The sequence below is a fragment of the Triturus cristatus genome, chromosome 11 (genome assembly GCF_964204655.1).
Source record: "Triturus cristatus chromosome 11, aTriCri1.1, whole genome shotgun sequence".
Classification (NCBI taxonomy): domain Eukaryota; kingdom Metazoa; phylum Chordata; class Amphibia; order Caudata; family Salamandridae; genus Triturus; species Triturus cristatus.
This window is the reverse complement of record NC_140594.1, coordinates 58,895,775-58,917,079: the sequence shown is the minus strand read 5'-3', so window position 1 is coordinate 58,917,079 and position 21,305 is coordinate 58,895,775. Positions and strand designations below refer to the sequence as shown.

At 50.4% G+C, this 21,305-nt stretch overlaps 1 protein-coding gene across 8 annotated transcripts in view; it reads left to right on the top strand.

The window, feature by feature from the left end:
- Nucleotides 1-21,305, top strand: part of ARVCF (ARVCF delta catenin family member) — a 657,174-nt gene that overhangs the window by 143,173 nt on the left and 492,696 nt on the right. The window contains exon 1 of one of the 8 annotated variants that reach the window (XM_085633795.1): nt 9,844-10,146. The exons of 6 other annotated variants lie outside the window; for them this stretch is intronic. In XM_085633795.1, coding sequence (XP_085489921.1) covers nt 10,123-10,146 — 24 coding nt within the window. In that variant the 5' untranslated portion in view covers nt 9,844-10,122. Of the gene's footprint in view, nt 1-9,843; nt 10,147-21,305 lie in introns of those variants that run through there. One more of the 8 variants, XM_085633797.1, reaches the window with a different exon arrangement.

Sequence of the window (21,305 nt, the reverse complement as noted above, 5' to 3'; positions counted from 1 at the left end):
AGGCTGTGTGTGGAGATTCTGCCGCAGAATTGAGGGGGCGGCATGTGAGAGGAGAAGGGTTCATGAGGATAGGGCGACCATTGGAGGTTGTGTGTGGGGAGTCTGCCCCAGAATAGAGGGGGTGGCATGTGAGAAGAGAAGGGTACATGAGGATAGGGCGACCATTGGAGGTTGTGTGTGGGGAGTCTGCCACAGAATAGAGGGGGCGGCATGTAAGAGGAGAAGGATACATGAGGATAGGGCGACCATTGGAGGTTGTGTGTGGGGATTCTGCCACAGAATTGAGGGGGCGGCATGTGAGAGGAGAAGGGTACATGAGGATAGGGCGACCATTGGAGGTTGTGTGTGGGGAGTCTGCCACAGAATTGAGGGGGCGGCTTGTGAGAGGAGAAGGGTACATGAGGATAGGGCGACCATTGGAGGTTGTGTATGGGGAGTCTGCCCCAGAATAGAGGGGGTGGCATGTGAGAAGAGAAGGGTACATGAGGATAGGGCGACCATTGGAGGTTGTGTGTGGGGAGTCTGCCCCAGAATAGAGGGGGTGGCATGTGAGAAGAGAAGGGTACATGAGGATAGGGCGACCATTGGAGGTTGTGTGTGGGGAGTCTGCCGCAGAATAGAGGGGGCGGCATGTGAGAAGAGAAGGGTACATGAGGATAGGGCGACCATTGGAGGTTGTGTGTGGGGAGTCTGCCACAGAATAGAGGGGGCGGCATGTGAGAAGAGAAGGGTACATGAGGATAGGGCGACCATTGGAGGTTGTGTGTGGGGAGTCTGCCACAGAATAGAGGGGGTGGCATGTGAGAGGAGAAGGGTACATGAGGATAGGGCGACCATTGGAGGTTGTGTGTGGGGAGTCTGCCGCAGAATAGAGGGGGTGGCATGTGAGAAGAGAAGGGTACATGAGGATAGGGCGACCATTGGAGGTTGTGTGTGGGGAGACTGCCGCAGACTAGAGGGGGCGGCATGTGAGAAGAGAAGGGTACATGAGGATAGGGCGACCATTGGAAGGTATGTGTGGGGAGTCTGCCGCAGAATAGAGGGCGGCACGTGAGAAGAGAAGGCTACATGAGGGTAGGGCGACCATTGGAGGTTGTGTATGGGGAGTCTGATGCAGAATAGAAGGGGCGGCTTGTGAGAGAAGGGTACATGAGGATAGGGCGACCATTGGAGGTTGTGTGTGGGGAGACTGCCGCAGAATAGAAGGGGCGGCTTGTGAGAGAAGGGTACGTAGGTTGACCATTGGAGGTTGTGTATGGGGATTCTGCCGCAGAATAAAGGGGGCAGCATGTGAGAGGAGAAGGGTACATGAGGATAGGGCGACCATTGGAGGTTGTGTGTGGGGAGTCTGCCCCTGAATAGAGGGGGTGGCATGTGAGAAGAGAAGGGTACATGAGGATAGGGCGACCATTGGAGGTTGTGTGTGGGGAGTCTGCCACAGAATAGAGGGGGCGGCATGTGAGAGGAGAAGGGTACATGAGGATAGGGCGACCATTGCAGGTTGTGTGTGGGGAGTCTGCCACAGAATTGAGGGGGCGGCATGTGAGAGGAGAAGGGTACATGAGGATAGGGCGACCATTGGAGGTTGTGTGTGGGGAGTCTGCCACAGAATTGAGGGGGCGGCATGTGAGAGGAGAAGGGTACATGAGGATAGGGCGACCATTGGAGGTTGTGTATGGGGAGTCTGCCCCAGAATAGAGGGGGTGGCATGTGAGAAGAGAAGGGTACATGAGGATAGGGCGACCATTGGAGGTTGTGTGTGGGGAGTCTGCCGCAGAATTGAGGGGGTGGCATGTGAGAAGAGAAGGGTACATGAGGATATGGCGACCATTGGAGGTTTTGTATGGGGAGTCTGCCCCAGAATAGAGGGGGTGGCATGTGAGAAGAGAAGGGTACATGAGGATAGGGCGACCATTGGAGTTTTTGTATGGGGAGTCTGCCCCAGAATAGAGGGGGTGGCATGTGAGAAGAGAAGGGTACATGAGGATAGGGCGACCATTGGAGGTTGTGTGTGGGGAGACTGCCGCAGACTAGAGGGGGCGGCATGTGTGAAGAGAAGGGTACATGAGGATAGGGCGACCATTGGAGGTTGTGTGTGGGGAGTCTGCCCCAGAATAGAGGGGGTGGCATGTGAGAAGAGAAGGGTACATGAGGATAGGGCGACCATTGGAGGTTGTGTGTGGGGAGTCTGTCGCAGAATAGAGGGGGCGGCATGTGAGAAGAGAAGGGTACATGAGGATAGGGCGACCATTGGAGGTTGTGTGTGGGGAGTCTGCCACAGAATAGAGGGGGCGGCATGTGAGAAGAGAAGGGTACATGAGGATAGGGCGACCATTGGAGGTTGTGTGTGGGGAGTCTGCCACAGAATAGAGGGGGCGGCATGTGAGAGGAGAAGGGTACATGAGGATAGGGCGACCATTGGAGGTTGTGTGTGGGGAGTCTGCCGCAGAATAGAGGGGGTGGCATGTGAGAAGAGAAGGGTACATGAGGATAGGGCGACCATTGGAGGTTGTGTGTGGGGAGACTGCCGCAGACTAGAGGGGGCGGCATGTGAGAAGAGAAGGGTACATGAGGATAGGGCGACCATTGGAAGGTATGTGTGGGGAGTCTGCCGCAGAATAGAGGGCGGCACGTGAGAAGAGAAGGCTACATGAGGGTAGGGCGACCATTGGAGGTTGTGTATGGGGAGTCTGATGCAGAATAGAAGGGGCGGCTTGTGAGAGAAGGGTACATGAGGATAGGGCGACCATTGGAGGTTGTGTGTGGGGAGACTGCCGCAGAATAGAAGGGGCGGCTTGTGAGAGAAGGGTACGTAGGTTGACCATTGGAGGTTGTGTATGGGGATTCTGCCGCAGAATAAAGGGGGCAGCATGTGAGAGGAGAAGGGTACATGAGGATAGGGCGACCATTGGAGGTTGTGTGTGGGGAGTCTGCCCCTGAATAGAGGGGGTGGCATGTGAGAAGAGAAGGGTACATGAGGATAGGGCGACCATTGGAGGTTGTGTGTGGGGAGTCTGCCACAGAATAGAGGGGGCGGCATGTGAGAGGAGAAGGGTACATGAGGATAGGGCGACCATTGCAGGTTGTGTGTGGGGAGTCTGCCACAGAATTGAGGGGGCGGCATGTGAGAGGAGAAGGGTACATGAGGATAGGGCGACCATTGGAGGTTGTGTGTGGGGAGTCTGCCACAGAATTGAGGGGGCGGCATGTGAGAGGAGAAGGGTACATGAGGATAGGGCGACCATTGGAGGTTGTGTATGGGGAGTCTGCCCCAGAATAGAGGGGGTGGCATGTGAGAAGAGAAGGGTACATGAGGATAGGGCGACCATTGGAGGTTGTGTGTGGGGAGTCTGCCGCAGAATTGAGGGGGTGGCATGTGAGAAGAGAAGGGTACATGAGGATATGGCGACCATTGGAGGTTTTGTATGGGGAGTCTGCCCCAGAATAGAGGGGGTGGCATGTGAGAAGAGAAGGGTACATGAGGATAGGGCGACCATTGGAGTTTTTGTATGGGGAGTCTGCCCCAGAATAGAGGGGGTGGCATGTGAGAAGAGAAGGGTACATGAGGATAGGGCGACCATTGGAGGTTGTGTGTGGGGAGACTGCCGCAGACTAGAGGGGGCGGCATGTGTGAAGAGAAGGGTACATGAGGATAGGGCGACCATTGGAAGGTATGTGTGGGGAGTCTGCCGCAGAATAGAGGGCGGCACGTGAGAAGAGAAGGCTACATGAGGGTAGGGCGACCATTGGAGGTTGTGTATGGGGAGTCTGATGCAGAATAGAAGGGGCGGCTTGTGAGAGAAGGGTACATGAGGATAGGGCGACCATTGGAGGTTGTGTGTGGGGAGACTGCCGCAGAATAGAAGGGGCGGCTTGTGAGAGAAGGGTACGTAGGTTGACCATTGGAGGTTGTGTATGGGGATTCTGCCGCAGAATAAAGGGGGCAGCATGTGAGAGGAGAAGGGTACATGAGGATAGGGCGACCATTGGAAGGTATGTGTGGGGAGTCTGCCGCAGAATAGAGGGCGGCACGTGAGAAGAGAAGGCTACATGAGGGTAGGGCGACCATTGGAGGTTGTGTATGGGGAGTCTGATGCAGAATAGAAGGGGCGGCTTGTGAGAGAAGGGTACATGAGGATAGGGCGACCATTGGAGGTTGTGTGTGGGGAGACTGCCGCAGAATAGAAGGGGCGGCTTGTGAGAGAAGGGTACGTAGGCTGACCATTGGAGGTTGTGTATGGGGATTCTGCCGCAGAATAAAGGGGGCAGCATGTGAGAGGAGAAGGGTGCATGAGGATCGGGCGACCATTGGAGGTTGTATGTGTGGAGTCTGCCCCAGAATAGAGGGGGTGGCATGTGAGAAGAGAAGGGTACATGAGGACAGGGCCACAGGGTGGAGTTTGGATATGGGGAGTCTGCCCCAGAATAGAGGGGGTGGCATGTGAGAAGAGAAGGGTACATGAGGATAGGGCGACCATTGGAGGTTTTGTATGGGGAGTCTGCCCCAGAATAGAGGGGGTGGCATGTGAGAAGAGAAGGGTACATGAGGGTAGGGCGACCATTGGAGGTTGTGTATGGGGAGTCTGCCCCAGAATAGAGGGGGTGGCATGTGAGAAGAGAAGGGTACATGAGGACAGGGCCACAGGGTGGAGTTTGGATATGGGGAGACTGCCACCAGATAGAGGGTGTGGCATGTGAGGGCAGACGGCTACATGAACACAGGGCTGCCGGATGGTGGTTGTATATGGAGAGACTACTGTGGAATAGAGCGGGTGGCATGTGAGTGTGTACGGCTACATGAAAACAGGGCCACCAGTTGGCGGTTGTATGTGGAGAGACTACTGTGGAATAGAGAAGGTGGCATGTGAGGGCGGTAGGATACATGAGGGCAGGGCTGCCAGTTGGCGGTTGTATGTGGTAAGACTACTGTTGTGATAGAGAGGGTGGCATGTTTAGGGCGGAAGGCTTCATGGGTGCAGGGCTGCTGGTCGGAGGTTTTATATGGTGAGCTTGCTGTGTAGAAGAGAAGTTGGCATGTGAAGGGTGAGGGTTACATGAGGGCAGGGCTGAGGGTTGTATATGGGGAAACTGCTGCAGAATAGAGGGTGGAATGTGAGGATGAGGCCAGGGTTGGAAGTTGTATATGGGGAGGCTACAGCAGAGGAGGTGGCATGTGAGGGCAGAGGGCTACATAAGGGCAGGGCCGCCGGTTGTATATGGGGAGGCTACAGCAGAGAAGGTGGCATGTGAGGGCAAAGGGCTAAATGAGCGCAGAGCCGCCGGTTGTATATGGGGAGACAATAGCAGAGAATATAGCATGTGAGGGCAGAGGGCTACATAAGGGCAGGTCCACCGGTTGTTTATGGGGAGATTACAGCAGAAAAGGTGGTATGTGGGGGCGGAGGGCTACCCGATGACGGGTCAGGCTGGTGGTAGGTTGTATATGGTGATACTACTGTGGAATAGAGAGGGTGGCATGTAAAGGGTGAGGGTTACATGAGGCAGGGCCACCGGTTGTTTATGGGGAGACTATAGGAGAGAATGTAGCATGTGAGGGCATAGGGCTACATTAGGGCAGGGCCACCGGTTGTATATGGAGAGATTAAAGCAGAGATGGCATCAAGTGAGGTGGAGGGCAACATGAGGACAGGGCCGCCAGTTGTATATGGGGAGATTACAGCAGAGAAGGTGGTATGTGAGGGCAGAGGGCTACATGAGGGCAAGGCCGCCAGTTGTATATGGGGAGATTACAGCAGAGAAGATGGTATGTGAGGGCGGAGGGCTACATAAGGGCAGAGTCTCCATTGGTAGTTGTATATGGGGAGATTACCACAGAATAGAGAAGGTGGCATGTGAGAACGGAGGGCTAAATGAGGAGAGGGCTGCCAGTTGGTGGCTGTATATGGCGAGACTGACGCAGAATAGAGAGGGTGGCATGTGGTGGGGAGGGCTGCATGAGGACGGGGCTGTTGCCACTGTGTCATTATAGTTAGGAACTAGTTACCATAGGAGGAATGTTTTTGGTTTGCTAATAATTTTGCCACTGTTTGTTGAATCTTCACAAAACACCATAAAAACTTTATCCACCTCAGCTTCTTCTTTAAAAATGTTGGGGTGTTCCATCAGACAGGGGCTGAGAAAAAAGGGGAGGGGTCCCAAAAGCAATGTTCCCTTGCAGTTTCCACAAGGAGGTTTAAAACAGTGCTACAGCCAGAACCGCTGAACAGAATTACACCAAAATTGACAGAAATTAAGATCTTTACCCAAAAAGCGTTCTTTTGTGATTTGTTTTAAATCCGTTGCTTCTTTTTGAGAAATTATGGTTAGAAATGTACATAAACAACAAAAGTGAAACAGCAAGCCTGTGGAGCAACCACACCTCCCCCAGCGTTACCCCACATTGAAGAGACACCAACTACCGTAGCTGCAACTGGGGCTTACTAAGGCACTGTTGCAGTGTCACTAAATAAAGTGACACTGAACCTGACCCTGGACTTATGATGGATTGGGCACATGAAAGGAGGGGCCATCGATCTGAATAATCACAGTGTTGGCACTGACGTTAATAACTACAGAGGAATACAACTAACAAATACGCCCTGATGAAGTCCACAGGTGTTGGACGAAACGCGTTGGCTGTTTTTACAATATTCATGTGACGATTAAAGAATATTTTTGATACAAACTGACCGGATGGACTATATCATTTTGGAAGCTATTTCATGGTGGTGCACTTCACAGTCATGAATGACGAAATTATGGTTGAAAATGTACCTATGTCTGGATGGGTCGGTTCATAGGAGTCTTGCAGAAGATCTGTGAGCACATGTGTTTAAATAATAGAGAAATCTGATTGACCAAGAGGTCCTCTTTTCCCATTAGCAAGCTCCTGCAAGTCCTGCAGGTGCTTGCGCTCTGATTGGCTGGCTGCAGCATGAGAAGAAATGTGTAGTTTTAAATAATTTATGGGGATGGCATGCACTGTAAGGACAGTATGGGCTGATTGATCTCTACGCAGGTATGCAGTGGACAGTTGTGTAAGGTAATATGGACTGGATATTCTGGGAAGTAATTTTAGAGAGTGTGTGGAGAATGACATGCATTGGAAAGGTGGTATGTGTTGTTTGATGCCTTCGGAGGTATAAAGACTGTGTAAGGGAATGTGGACTGAGTATTCTGGAAGCAATTTTAGAGAGTGTACGGGGATGACATGCAGTGGAAGGGTAGCATTGGTTGTTTGATGCCTACACTGATGTTTAGAACATGGCTGTGTAGGGGAATGTGGTCTGGGTATTCTAGAATTCGTTTTATTGAGTGTACAGGAGATGGCATACAGGGGAAGGGCAGTGTGGATTGTTTGATGACTACGCAGGTATACAGGCAGGGCCACTGGAACTATGCAATTGTGCGGCTGCAGCGATTTTTGCATATTTATAGATTTGCCGCAATTACTACATAGTCCATCGTCTGCTGCATAATCTGCAGATTTTAACAAAATAAAAAATTCTAGCTCAAATGGTTCAAAATGATACTAAAAATGCTGTGACACATGTTGCCGTGCGCTGAAAGGCTCTTTGCGCATATAGACGGGTCAATTTCTTGTTGCTCATTGTTATATTTGGGTAGTAAGATGGTAATAATGAGGTGCAGCCAATGCCCAGACAGTGTTACCAGATTTTAAAATGACAAAATAGTAAAGTAATACTATTACAAAATATGCCTCATTATGCCACATAATTAGCATTTTCTTGCCGCATAATTTACTCAACCCTGCCGCATAATTTGACCCTCTACTGCCACATAATTCCAGTGGCCCTGTACATAGTACATGGCTGTGTAGGGGAATGGGGTCTGGGTATTCCGGAAGAAGTTTTAGGGAGGATGTTGTGTCTCTGTATGTTTTCGTGCAATGGCAGAAAGCTCTGAGGTGCAGGAAAATACTGGTCAGAGGGCACAAATTTAGGAGTCACAGAAATGTACCTCACGTGTTTAAGCCATACCCTTAATTACATACCCCTTTTAGTGCTACCCCCACACATACACACACACTTGTTTCATTGCACTTGAAAACCCTTGACAGGGCTGATTAGGGCAAGGTGGGCTGGGTACTTTGGGCTGTAGTGTTTAGAGAGGACACTCAGTTTAGGGTGAGCACTGATTAGAGGCAGTTAGTTTTGGGGCTTTTGTGTAGAGGCTGTTAGAGGTGGGTGAGCCAACTGGGCGGTCTGAGCCAGAGCCCAGCCAAGGGTCTAGCTCAGATCCAGGGGCATAACACAGGCCCCCGCCGCCCCTGCGGTGTGGGGGCCCCCCAAGCTCCAGAGGGCCCCCTCAGCACAGCACTTCGGATGAAGAGCTCTGATAAAGTCCGGAGGGGACCCCTCCACATACCTTGCAGGGGATCCCTCTCGATTTTCGTTACGCCACTGCTCAGATCTTGGAGCCCATGCGCGAGCCGAGCCCTGAAAATGCTCCCTCTGTAAGTCGTAGACCAAACATCACTTAAAATATAATATCTCTTCAATACTCAAAAAAGTATATTTCTTTAGCATGTGGAAGCTTTGACACTAATACGTCACATTATAGAACTGCACTGAGCAGTACTGTATTAACAGTGAAATCAAATATCTGCCTAAGATCACACAATTTAAGTAGGAAAGCTGCTATTTATTCGGGTTTTCTGATTTCACTTTGTACAAATCAGCCCACAAATGGGTATATATTTGTTTTTCCTTATGTTAAGGCTTTGTTTTTACCCCTTTGTGTACTTTTCTGCACTTCCTATATAGCGCCAGTTTGGCCCAAGGGATTGGAGTGCTTTACACGAGCACCCGTTACATTAAAGAAAAGAACCATTCATTGTTTATAGGGATGAGGAGATAAAGTGATTTGCCCAGAATCACTGGATGTTGAGTCGACGCCGAGACTCGGAGACAGCTCTGGTCCTAACGCCACACCCATGAGCCACAGTACAGGGAGAGAGGAAGGCAGGCAGAACCCACATCAAAGCTCGGCTCTTTATGGGCTCGATGTTCCAACAGGTCTTCGAGCTGAGCCTGCGCCAGGCTTCGGGCTCGAGCCTTTATCGAGCTTTCAGTGGCGCGCCCACCTCTAGGTGCTATACGTTTATGGGTCGTTTGTGTTAAAGCAGTCTGATCAGATGTCGAAAGTTGAGGGTCAGTCTGTTTTGGGATCCATTGAATAGGGCGCACCAGGTTGGGATCTCAGGTTATAGCGGTAGATTGTATAGGGGTCGTTGGTTTTGAGTTGCATTGCCTAGGGCTGGATGTTTGGGGGTCTTTTGTAGAGGAGCAGTCTGTTTAGACTCTAAACTTTAGAGAACCCTTTATGGGGGCTGTCTGTTTGAGATCGTTTGTATAAGGGCGAGCTGCATGGGGGTGTCAGTCGAGTGTAGGACTCTGGCTGAGCATAGGCGATGGCCCTACACTAGCCCGGCTGTATATATCTGGGTTCTGGGGTGTAGTTCCTCTGTGGGGTCTGTGTTCTGGGGTGTAGCTCCTCTGTGGGGGCTGTGAAGGGCGCCTTGCAGTGTCAGTGCACGTCTGTCTGCAGAGCGGCTGCCTATAGCTCGCTCACTGAGGTCAGGCGTATAGGGAGACAGGCTGGGTGGGGGATGAATAGACGGTTTAGAGCTGTAGGGCGGACTCTGCAGGGGCCGCTAGAAAGGGGGCGGGGTCAGCACGCATGGTGCTGTGAAGTGTTCGACCCCATAGGTGCCACTCCTCCATAGCGGACTCTATAGGGCCAGTGCCTGCTGCTGCTGGCCTGCATGGGTGCCACACAGCTCCCTTTGTGCGGAGGCAGTAGGGTCCCCTGGCTTCGAGGCGGTCTGCTGCTGTAGGGGCGGGTTCATCAGGAGGGCCGGACCCACAGAGGGCGGGCTCCGGGCCGCTCCGGCCCCACCCTCAGCTCCCGCCGCCGCTGCACAGGAGCCGCTGTCTGTCTCGGAGCCGGAGCCTGGGATTACCGCCGAGGGGATAGGGAGCCTCGGATTACCGCAGTGGGGGCGTCAGGGAGCCCCGGATTACCGCGCGTGGGGGGCAGGGAGCCCCGGGACTGCAGCAGGGAGCCCGGGACCCGCGGGGGCGGAGGAGCCCCGGCCCGATGCCGGCCGAGCAGCTGCTGCAGGTCAGTGCAGAGCGTTATAGCGGGGATGGACGGTGCTGCGGGGCGCCCGCTGCTTCTGAGCGCTACTTCTGGCATCCTGCCCTGTGTGGAACTGTCCCTTCCCCGCTTTTTGTTTCAGACCCTCCCCTGCCTGCTCTCTTTGCACCGCTTTATGTGGTTGACGCCACTTCTTTCTCCCCAGTTCTGAATGTTTCTTTCTCCTACTTTTATCCACCCTCGAGAACGCCTCTTTTCTGAGTGTTGTGCCCCGTCTTGTTACTGCCGCTCCCCCGCCCCCCATTGGCGCCTGCCTGTCCCTTTCTATCCCTGGTCCCCTTCGCTTTCTGTTTGTACCCAGGCTGAGCATCGCTCTCTTCTGGCGCCCTTCTCTCGCCCCCTTTTTTTGTTACCCCATAATCTGTCCTGTTCGCCTGTCTCTCCCTTGTCCCTCCCTGTCATATGCACCCCTCGCTCCCCGTGGCCCCATCTCTGCTCCAGACAGCTCACCGTGACTGCTGAAGCCGTAGCACCCCCTCCTCACCCCGCAGCCGACTCAAGGCGCCTTGGGACGGCGCTGCAGAGAGGACGCCTGGCACCTCACCCTTCCTTGACTGGATTCCCAACTCACTTTCCCTGTTTCATCTACCCCCACCGCCCTCGCTGTATGGTCTTGTTTTGGTAATCCCCGGGAGGCGTTCCTTCTCTCGCCCCCTTGACTTGCTGTATGGTCCCCTCTCTGCCCTCTCCCTTCACAAGCGCCCCCCCCTCCAAATAGTGGCTGGTGGTCCCCACTGCCTCCCTTGCTTCATTCCTTGCCCTCTTGTCGTCTCGCCACGCCATGCGTGCACCGCCCCTGCGGCGTCCCTGTTTTGGGGGGGTTCTTGTGTTCTTGGAGGGCTGTTGCTGTTTGCCAGGCAGCTGTGATTTAGGGTGGTTAGCTGTGTTCTCCATGGGGTGTTTGCTGTCTCCCCGATCAGTAAAGTTCTTTTGCTCTTGCTGGTTGGTTGTGCTGCAGAATGGCTTGTGTTCTTGGAGGGCTGTTGCTGTTTGCTCAGCGGCTGTGATTTAGCGTGGGTAGGTTTGTAGGGGTGTTTTTGTTGGCTCTCTAGTCATTCAAGTAGTTTTGCTGTGCAGCGTTGCTGGGTTGTAGGAGGACTTGATTTAATGGGGGCTGACGCCTTTGGGCAGCTTGTTATGTTCTGCTGCAGGGTGGTTCGTGCTCGGCGGATTGTTGTGCCCCTCCTGGGAGGGTTAATGTTGGTGTTGCGGGCTATTGTGTCTGTTGGGTCCCTGTGTCTGGCAGGGTTCATGGTGGGTCACTGTGTACTTGAGACTGCGCTGCTTGGAGTTGTTGTCTGCACCGTGCTCTCTGGCTCCTGCCCTTGGTGGGTCTGTCTGTGTTTAAAGGGTTTGAGTTGCTGGTCCCGGTGCCCTTGTTGGGAGCTGCTAAACCAGGTGGGACTTGGTGCGCTTGGTTGGTGGTTATGTTTTCAGTCTATTTCCTCTTGTGATTGCTTTTGTATTTGTTTATTTCTTTTTGATGGGTTTCCTGTTGTATCCTTGGGGGATGCAGCCTGCCATTGCTTGCCGTGTGGCCCTCGTCCAGTCACAGACGGCATGTCCACATGTGAGCCGTGCTGTTCGCCCTGGCGTGTGTTTGCATGACGCACCGTGTGGGGTCAGACACCTGCATGACGCACCGGTCGCTGCGTTATTCCTCGTGGTCTCTGCTACCCCACAGGTGACTGAGATTTATTGAAAGTGGGCTGTTTATGGGGTTGAGTTCTGTTGAAATTGACTTTTTATTCATGTGTTAAAGCCACATGAGATGAACAGGGCGGGTTAAACAGAAATGCAAGGAATTCGGAGCCCCTCGTGTGTCGGTGCAGTAAATGCCCACATACCGCCGGGGTCCCGAGGGCATGCCTGTGTGTTTGATGTCGGTGCCAAGAAGCCACGTGCTGCTGGTAGACGGTGGTGGGAAGTGATTCCATATGTGGCTGCCCCTGTGCTGAGGTGACCTATTCTTCTCGACGATGACTCTCCCACCCCACCCCAGGACCCCATCTTTTCCGTCCACTGCTGCCCCTGTGCTGTCTCGTGCTCGGGGGGTTCCTAAAAACCCTCTTCACGGCCACGTAAGTGGATTTTGACTTTGGCTGAGCCAGCCTCGCCCACCAGCCTCCTTTTAGCCAGACTGGTCAGATCTCTCTCTTGGCAGCCGGTACACACACGGGGCCAACCCATGTCTTTTGAAGTTCTTTGGTTGTGTTCCAAGTTTTAAACTTTTTGTAATTTTTTTTTTAGTATCCCTGGGTACTGGTTACCCCTGGGCTGCCAAGCCTCTGCCTCTGCGTATTAATAACACCGTTGGTGGCGCGCAGCCAGCCATCTGCCTCTCCCATGCGTCTCCACCTCCTAAATCTGCGGCCTGCTGTAGTTCGTCTGATTATCCGTTGCCTGCTCTGTCTGACCCTGTTCCAGATATAGAAGGAGCCGCCGTGTGTAAGCGGCTTCTCCTCCCCCTTGTTGTGGTCTTTCCGAGGGCCTGGCCAGGGCGCACTTCGGGCCGCCATGCCGCCACCTGCTTTAATTGTGTTTGTTTTTGCTCCCGATGCTTTTGAAGACGATGGTGCCAAGTCCTACAAAAGGCCCGCTGGGCTTTTTATTCGGAGCTGGTTGGCCACTGTCTTCAGTGTTTTTTTTTTTTTTTGTTGCCCCTTTGGGCTTGCTCTAGAATTTGAGTCACGTGGCACAGGATGTGGCATTCAACGTGGCACCATACACTGCTATTTTACCCTCTTGGGATATTTGGGATGAGATCCAGCGTTGTTCATGTGCTTTAGTTTTGTGTGAGTGTTTTGTTCTTTGCAGGATGTGACTGTGTCATATTTGAGGTTTTCTTATTCTTTTTGTGGCATCTGCATTTGTGTTACTTTAAGTGGCAGTGGCATGTTTGGCACACTGAACACACAATACACCTTATTAAATTATACCATGTCACTATGCACAACACCACATCACTTTTGCACGTCACAAGCCACTCACTCCACACTGTCGAAAAACTAGAATTTGTCAAACTAGATTGTAGCACACCATGGAATACCCAACCAAACATATGAACAAGTCACATGACAAATACCATACAACAATACCACCACATACATAACACGTGGCGTCTTTTCACACTAGGCCACATTACAGTACTTTATTCCTGCCAGTGAAGGGTAGGTTATGCCAGGTAAAATATAACTATTTTCAGAAAAGGTCGCCAAAAGCGTGCAATCATTGGCCAATGCAATGATATTGGACAACTGAAATTGTCATTAGAAGGTAATCACTTTTGTTTTTGTCATGCACCACAAAATCCTATCAGCTGTTTGGCTTCTATTTCAAACCAAGGCTTTGAAAGCTGGTGCGTTGACCCATCGTGGCAGCAATGCATGGATGGCAGCCTCCCTCCGTTTCATAGGTGTACGAGTAGCTCGCTTGCAGGCGGCGGACATGTTGGCCAAGCACTCCTCCATGCAGGGAGTCTGTGCTGGTCGAGCTCTCTGTTGCAGCCCATCGTTATCCCATCTCTCCTGTGCTTTCTGTTGTTTCCCCAACCCCACTGGAGCCGGGGGCGAGGTAGCCCAGTTACTCTTGCATTCAGAAGATGCTTTATGTGAGCACTGATCGCTAGTACCCAGCTGACCTGTTGACCTGACCTTCATCCTTGCAGCTGGCACAAGTGTACGGAAAGTCCCTTCCCTTGAATTCAAAGGATGTGTTGGTCAAGCTCTCTCTCTTGCTGGTGGAAGACATATTGGACACGCTGTCTTACTTGCAGATTTATTGAAAGGCGGATGCTTTGCCCAGTATGTCTTGCCTGTTGTTGGTCAACGGTTCACCCAACGTACTTTTCCTGAAGCTGGCACAGGTGTTGGCGTTGACAGGTGTATTCCAATGCTTTCTCTTTCAGCAAGCATATATGTTGGCCAAGTTCTCTCCCTTGTGGATATGTCGGCCAAGTTCCCTGTGTTTCAGTTGGCACAACTATTGCAAGCGAGCCAGACATGGTGTCCCCCCATTCCTTGCAGTAGGTGGAAGTGTTGGCAAAACTCTCTCCCTTGTAGCTAGCGCACATCTTACTTCAGGTCCTTCTCTTGCTGCCAGCCGAGTTGTTGGCCAAGTTCACATTGCTGCAGATAGCAGACTTGTTGACCGATCAGATGTGTGGCCTTTTCTCCTTCTCATTAGAAAAATGGTTTATCCACGTCGGCCCTCGTGTCCACATTTGAATTTTTGGCCGAGCTCTATTTCTTGTAGCCTGTGCATGGGTTGCTGGTACCTCCCCATTTACAGTCTACATATGTCTTTTCTCTTTCCTGCCCGCCTGGTGGATTGAGTCGTGGTTGGCTGTGTCTTCCTTGGGAGGAAGGGTTGTTTCAGCATCCTTTTCTGAATGCCTGTAGAGGTGGTTGGGACCCTGGTGTCTGGTTAGAAGCCTGGGCTGGTTACTCCAATGAGTTAACCTATAGGTTCTATTCTTAGAACAAAGGGGGACCAGGTGATTTCTTTGTGTTGGTGTAATATGTTGTCAGCTCCTTACCCTTGCAACCGGCATGCTAACATGATGCAGACTAGCTTGAGTGCTTCTAGGTTGATTTGCTTGGGTCAAAGACCAGTGACTTATAGTAGTCCAATCAGGAGATGAAATGGGCTGGTCACTGTGTTAGTCATCAAAAGTTAGTTGATGGCAATTACTCAGAGCAGCATTCCATTCCATCCTTTTTTTTTTTTTTTTTTTTAACTGCTATACTATTACTAACAGCGATCCAAATGGGATCATCCTGTCAGAACTGCGTTTCTGTGTTCCATCTGAAAGTGAATGCAAGGTGCATGGATACGTTTCGGCCCAGTTTCCTTCCTCAGGGATGTACAGCTTCACTCTTTTCCCCGTAGTCGACTGCTTTGTTCTGGGATGCTTTCCTTGCTGCTGATACCTGTTCTGGCCATGCTCCCCTCCTTCGACCCGGTGGTCATGATTAGGTCTGCTCTTCTTGCGGGTGATTGAAATGTGGGGCATGCTCCCCACCATGCCTTCTGCAGCCATGTACGGCATGTGTCCTTTTCAACCATGCTGTTTGTGGGCCACGCTCCTGGTAGCCAGCTGAAGTGTTGACCATGCTCCAGCGTGCTTCCCTTGCTGTTAGCCAGGTCCACTGGAATTATCTCATACAGCATCCACTGCCTCTATTGCATAGCTATGGTTATGCCACATAATCCGCCATCTCCTGTGTAATCTGCAGATTTTCACAAAAACAGTTTCAATAGATCAAAAGTGACTAAAAATGCAGTGAGATGTTGCCACACAGCGAAAGGCCTGTTACAAAGGATGACTGGTCACCTTTCAGTTCCTAATGGCTGTATGTGGATGTTAAACTGATGCTAATGAGGTGAAACATTTGCCCAGTGTTAACATAAGTAACAATGATAAAATAATGAATAAATACTATTAAAAAATGTGCCACAGAACGCCACATTATTGGTCTGCCGCATAATTTAGCCCACCCTGTCGCATAATTTGGTCTTTCCCTGACACACAATTCCCGTGGCCCTGAACTCCGCTTTTGTTTATCCAAGCAGTGAGCTCCAACCCTCGAGTCGTGCCTTTGTCCCCTAATCTTTGAGGCCTCCAGGGCTGTTGGTTCTAGTGCACACCTCACTCGGACTAAAAAAGTTTATTTGTGTTCGTTTAAGGTTGGTCTCTGGCCCACCTTGAGCTGGGGTTTAGGACAGTGACGTTGTAACCATTTAATTTTAACCCACCTCGGGCGGGAAAGTTGAGTGGCACATACATTTCTGAAGATACTTGGCATCTGAAAAGAATGTTAATGTATGTTGGCATGTAAGCGTTCTAAACATAGTGCCTCAAAGCCTTTGCAGCTATTTCTGCGCGCTGCTATGAACTGTTATCTGCTGGAGCAGATAACATTTCACACCGCACCGTAACCAACAGAACTGTGCAGCGCTGCAGAAGTTATTCAAACATTCAAAGGCACAAAGACAGACCCCCGGCGGGAGCATCTTTTCAATGAAACGGGGGCACAACTGTTTCCACGCTGCAGCTGGGATAAAAGGTTTATTTGCTTCCGTTGTCAAGGAGTTCTGGGAATTGCAAAAGACACACTGCGGTTTTCAAAACCCTGGCACCCTTCAGCCTACCTCACAGCCATATCTGCAGTCTCCCGCCAAATTTCCGATTCCACGCAGCTGCTGGATCTTTCCAGAAGCTTCTGCGCTCGTCGAATTTGAGTTTTCCCTTTCTTTTGTCCGACTGGGGTGGGCTTTCCTCACTATACACACGCACACATGGTGCTTGCCTTCAGCAGCGCCTGAATTGGCGAGCTCTTTGAACGCCAAAGCATCTTTCTATTTCAAGAAGAGATTTTTCCTTGCAGAGTCTGCCATGCCAAAGTTTGTGCTTGTAGAACCTGGCAATTACGTCAGCGCCGCTCGCTTGTTAGCACATCTCTCTCGCTCGTCCCCTGGGCGCCATTACGTCTCTTCGCGAGGTTCACGCTAAGTGTTGTCTGCCTCCGCCTCTTGCAATATTAATTGTGTGCTTGGGCGGGCTTCCAAGTGCCCCCTTCCTATCTGTGGGTTTAAGTCGCTTTGTTGCTGTTCTTTAATTTTATAGGTGCACCTCTCTCTGTTTCCAGTCGAGGCTGTTTGTGCCAGGGCCGTGCCACGTGTGCTCCTAGTCAACATCACAGAGATATAGGCCAATGGTTTTCATCGATTCAGCAGAGCTGACCCGAAATGTCTAATCACAGTCCCCACGATTCCTCGTAGACACTCTGTAAGGGCCGGACTGGCTAGCCTTCACTGGCTACCAGTTCGCCAAAGAGTTCTTTTTAAGGCAATGTGCATTGCCCATCAAGCCTTCTGGGACACTGGTCCAATTATTACTCGTAACCTAGTCACTCACTACACGCCCAATAGAAGTCTCCGCTCCAGCCAGACCTTTCTAGCTGTGACCCCTAGAATAAAACGATCCAGGTGTGGCGGCAGGACCTTTGCCCACAATGCCTCCAGGACATGGAATGCCCTTCCACTTCACCTCAGAGCTGATTCTAACCGTACCTCGTTCCGTAAACCGCTTAAAACCTTCCTTTTTAATTCACCCCTCTAACCTAGTTTCCCCCCCCCCCCTGTGTTTTCCGGCTGGTTCTGGCTATCATCAGCGCTTGGACGCCTCAGGGCAGCAATTTGCGCTCTACAAATATAAATACAATACAATACAATACATCTTCACAAGAATAGCCCTGCTGTGCCGCCGAGTATCACAGGGCTCAACATAGTGATACTTTGGGAACCATGGCTGTTTCCATGATGCTTTTAAGGCTTCTCTTGTACGGTTGACATCTTTAAGAAAAAACACAAATGATCTAAAAAAAAATAAGCCAAGATGGCTGTGCCTTCATTAGATTTCTTTGTGTTAAAAATAAAACGTCCATATTTGTAACCCCAGAACTGCTCTTAAACTTCCAAAAATCTTTTTTAGGTCTCGGCTTGCGTAAGACTGCGCACATGCGCAGTCTCGCTGGCGAGATTTAATGATTTAGAGGGAGTTTCAGTATCTGGCTTTAAGCCCCGCCCCTCTTTCCCATTGGCCGGCGTCACCGTTTATGCTAAAGGTGGCCAGCCATTGGGAAAGAGGTGTTGATGACGTATAGTTTTCTCCTTTACAGACGGCCCACTTGGGCTCATCTGCCTTCCTTCTGCTGCAAAAGGTTTGTTATCTTTATGGGGCCATGTGTTTCAAACACATGGCCCCATAAAGATAACAAACCAAAAGCAAAGCCTTTACAATCGGACAATACAATGCCTGCTTGAACAAATAGCTCGTCATGTACACTCAAGACACCCAAGTGGGACGTATTTGTAAAATTCGAAGTTGCTATACTGTAACCCGCACACATAGCTTGATTATTTAAAATATATTGATTTATAGTATTCTCTGTCGTGCTACATTAAGAGAGGACCGTACAAGGCGGGGTTTTTATTGGCATGGAGGCGTAGGTTTTGTTAGAAGTGTGTCACCCAGTTAACCGCCTGCCTACTTCCCCAAGTTCTCGCGTAGTTAGGTGCAATAACCTGGCCTCTTTTGTACATTCTGCTGAAACTGATTTCTCCAAATGGCGTAGGGGTTTCCTCTTTGCGGGAGGGTGTGTTTGGAGTTGGCGCTGCACTTCCACTACATGAATTCTGCTAGAGCGCGTGGCACGCACTATTTCCATTAACATCCCCTTAAACCTCCTTGCTTCCCTTATTACCCCCTCTTGCATGCGTACCCCTTGTTAGACAAGATGGCGGCTGGCGTGCTCTGTGCTAGTCTATCCTGCAGCTTTAGCCGTGCAAGCATAATGGATACCGCTCACCTGTACTTTGCGCTCTCCTGGTATGTGGATTCACCTAGGAAATAATATGCTTTGCTTTTCTGCCCTAAATTGTATTGCAGCGTGTTGTGAGCACTGTCGCCAGGGCAGGGAACGCCCCAGTTAGTGTCTAGAGGCAGGCTGGGTCCCAACGGGGCAGAAGGCGTTGGCGAGACGCAGGTCTCGGCAAGTTTTTTAATTTTCCGTCCAGTTTTGGTTTTGTGGCGGGGGCTTCTTTCTAAATGTTCTCTTCATTGTGAGGCCATGCGGTCTGGTGTTGGCGGGAGATTGTTCTCCCGATTTGAGTGCATGAGGGTGGGGTGGGCTGTTGATGCTCTGAGCCTGACTTTCTGAAGCTTCTGCTGTCCGCAGGTAGTTGAAGCTGTGACCGCCTTTCTTTGTGTTTTTTTCCATATATATTTTATTATTTGCGTGACTGATCTACTGCCGTCACGCCAAAACCAAATTATTGAGCTGTGATCCACCGTCGTGTAGCCTCGGAGGAGCCAAAAAAGGTTTGGTTATCAATGGTCTTGGTTTTCATGTCGCTTGCCTACATGGGACGGGCAAAAATGGCTACATAGGTCGATGGGCGTAATCTAGAATAGCTTCTCTGGGTGGCCCCTGCAAAATGACGCCCTTGTGTAAAATTTGCGGCTAATTTGGCAGTGTTCAAGCCTTCGTACATGCATAGGTATAGTTTCAATTGCCTCTATTTGCATGTCTTTTACATCACATATATAATGTATGGCTCGCGCGCTATGACGCCGTTCCAGGGATGCCCGTGTGTCATGCGCTAAAGAAAGATTGTATATATTGGTACGTAATGGACCCCGCCCCCTACGCAAAGACTATTTAGTTAGTTCACAGTCAGATTTTAGTGTTATAGTTACTCCATTGCAGGTTATTTAAGTAAAATGTTATAGGTTGTTTTTACTTAAGACATTCTTACCTCATTCACCAGCTGCTCTATTCCACCTGAAGCACATGGCCCGGAAATGCGGCTGCTGATGCAATGGTATGTTCTGCCGCCAGCATTCCAATCGATAGCTCGAGTCACAGAAGTGAACTGAGCATAGCGCTTGAATTGGGTTTTATTATTATTTTGCAAGTTTTATACAGTGCAAACTTGACCCGAAGATTTTGGATCGCTTTACATGAGCACCAAGCCATTACACAAGAACACGTTCATTGTTGGCAGGCACGGCCGCACCAGGAGTGAGTGAGACTCGAGCCTGGTTTCCCAGCACCAAAGTCAGCAGCTCTGGCCCTTACGCCACACGAGACTCTAGATACTTCAAATATTCTTTTACAGATTCAATACAAATCACTCAATCAGGATATTAAAACTCCATGAGAGAAAGCGACACAACCAGAGCAATGAGCTTTGTAATTCAAACGCACCAGCAGAATAGATGTGACTGGTCTCCTTGCCATCAACCTACAATATGCCTATTTGGTGACCAGTGTGCGCTTGCGCAGTTGCTTTAACATTATGGCGACAGCTAAGAAGAAAGGCATTGAAAATGCAATAGGTCTCGCCTTTTATTAAGTTAAAGCCATTTGCTTTGCTATACAATACCATTAGCAAAGCAAATGGCTTTAACTTAATCAAAGGCGAGACCTATTGCATTTTCAATGCTTGTTTATTTCACTTCCGTGTGTCCTGGAGCCCTTCCCTTTACTCATTCTGCATGTCTACAAATGACATTGGCTGCACAGCCTTCTGTTTTTCTTTGCTCATTAAAAAGTGTAAAAATATATATATATCTTGGACCGGTTTTGTTGCTCGTGAAAACGTACTAGGGCAATGAGGTGCCGCCGAAGACCGGTTTCGGTATTGGACCCGTTCCAGCCTTGAAAACTGGGCTCGGATGCGGGGTAATGAATGCGGATTATTGGGAATAATTAATCAAGCAGAGTGATCCATGCAAACAGCAAAAAAAGCACCGCCCACTGGAGGGAATTATAAAAAGACTGCCGGTTGGAACCACATGCCCCAGAATGCAATATAAAAATGAGCCACCGGAGGTTGTAATTATAAAAGCGGACATTTGGATGTGGGGACAAGCGGCATGTGAGGTGCAGGCTTACCTTTGAGAAAGGTCTGTTAGACTGAAACGCGTCAGGACTGCCATGCTGTTTTCATAAATAATGAATTAAATTGAAATCCGGCAAATTACGAGTGCGGCTCACCTTCTTTCCATGTGGGGAGAACTGTGTTGAGATATATATATTCGCAAAATACCTTTCACTTCTCCCTCGGTCTCCCAGAGGTTTTCAGATAAGGATCACAGCACCACGAACGACACTTCAAATTGATATTTATTCTTCTCAGGTTGATACAAGGCATCACACACGGTAAGGACGGTCTACACGTTTCGGCGCTCGGCCTTCGACTGATCTGTCCTAGCCACCTCTGGGTCGGTCTGTGCCCTCTCCCAGGGTGAGGTGAACGGGTACCCACCTAAGGGAATACTTGAGGTAGCTTCAAGCAGTTGGTGAGGTCCACTTGGATGCATTTCAGAAATGCCTGGTAACGCAATGTTCAGAATACTCCCAGAAGGATGTACCCGTGTACATATAGCAGGAATGCTTGAGGGCATATATGATTCATTAGAAGCCTCCCAGGCGAATGACCATCTGTGCAGACAAGTATTGAAAAACAGGGATGCCATCAAAAGAGAGTGAACCTAAAAATCTAAAAAAAGACATGCCCAAATTCATCCCACAGTACTCAACATCCAGATGTTT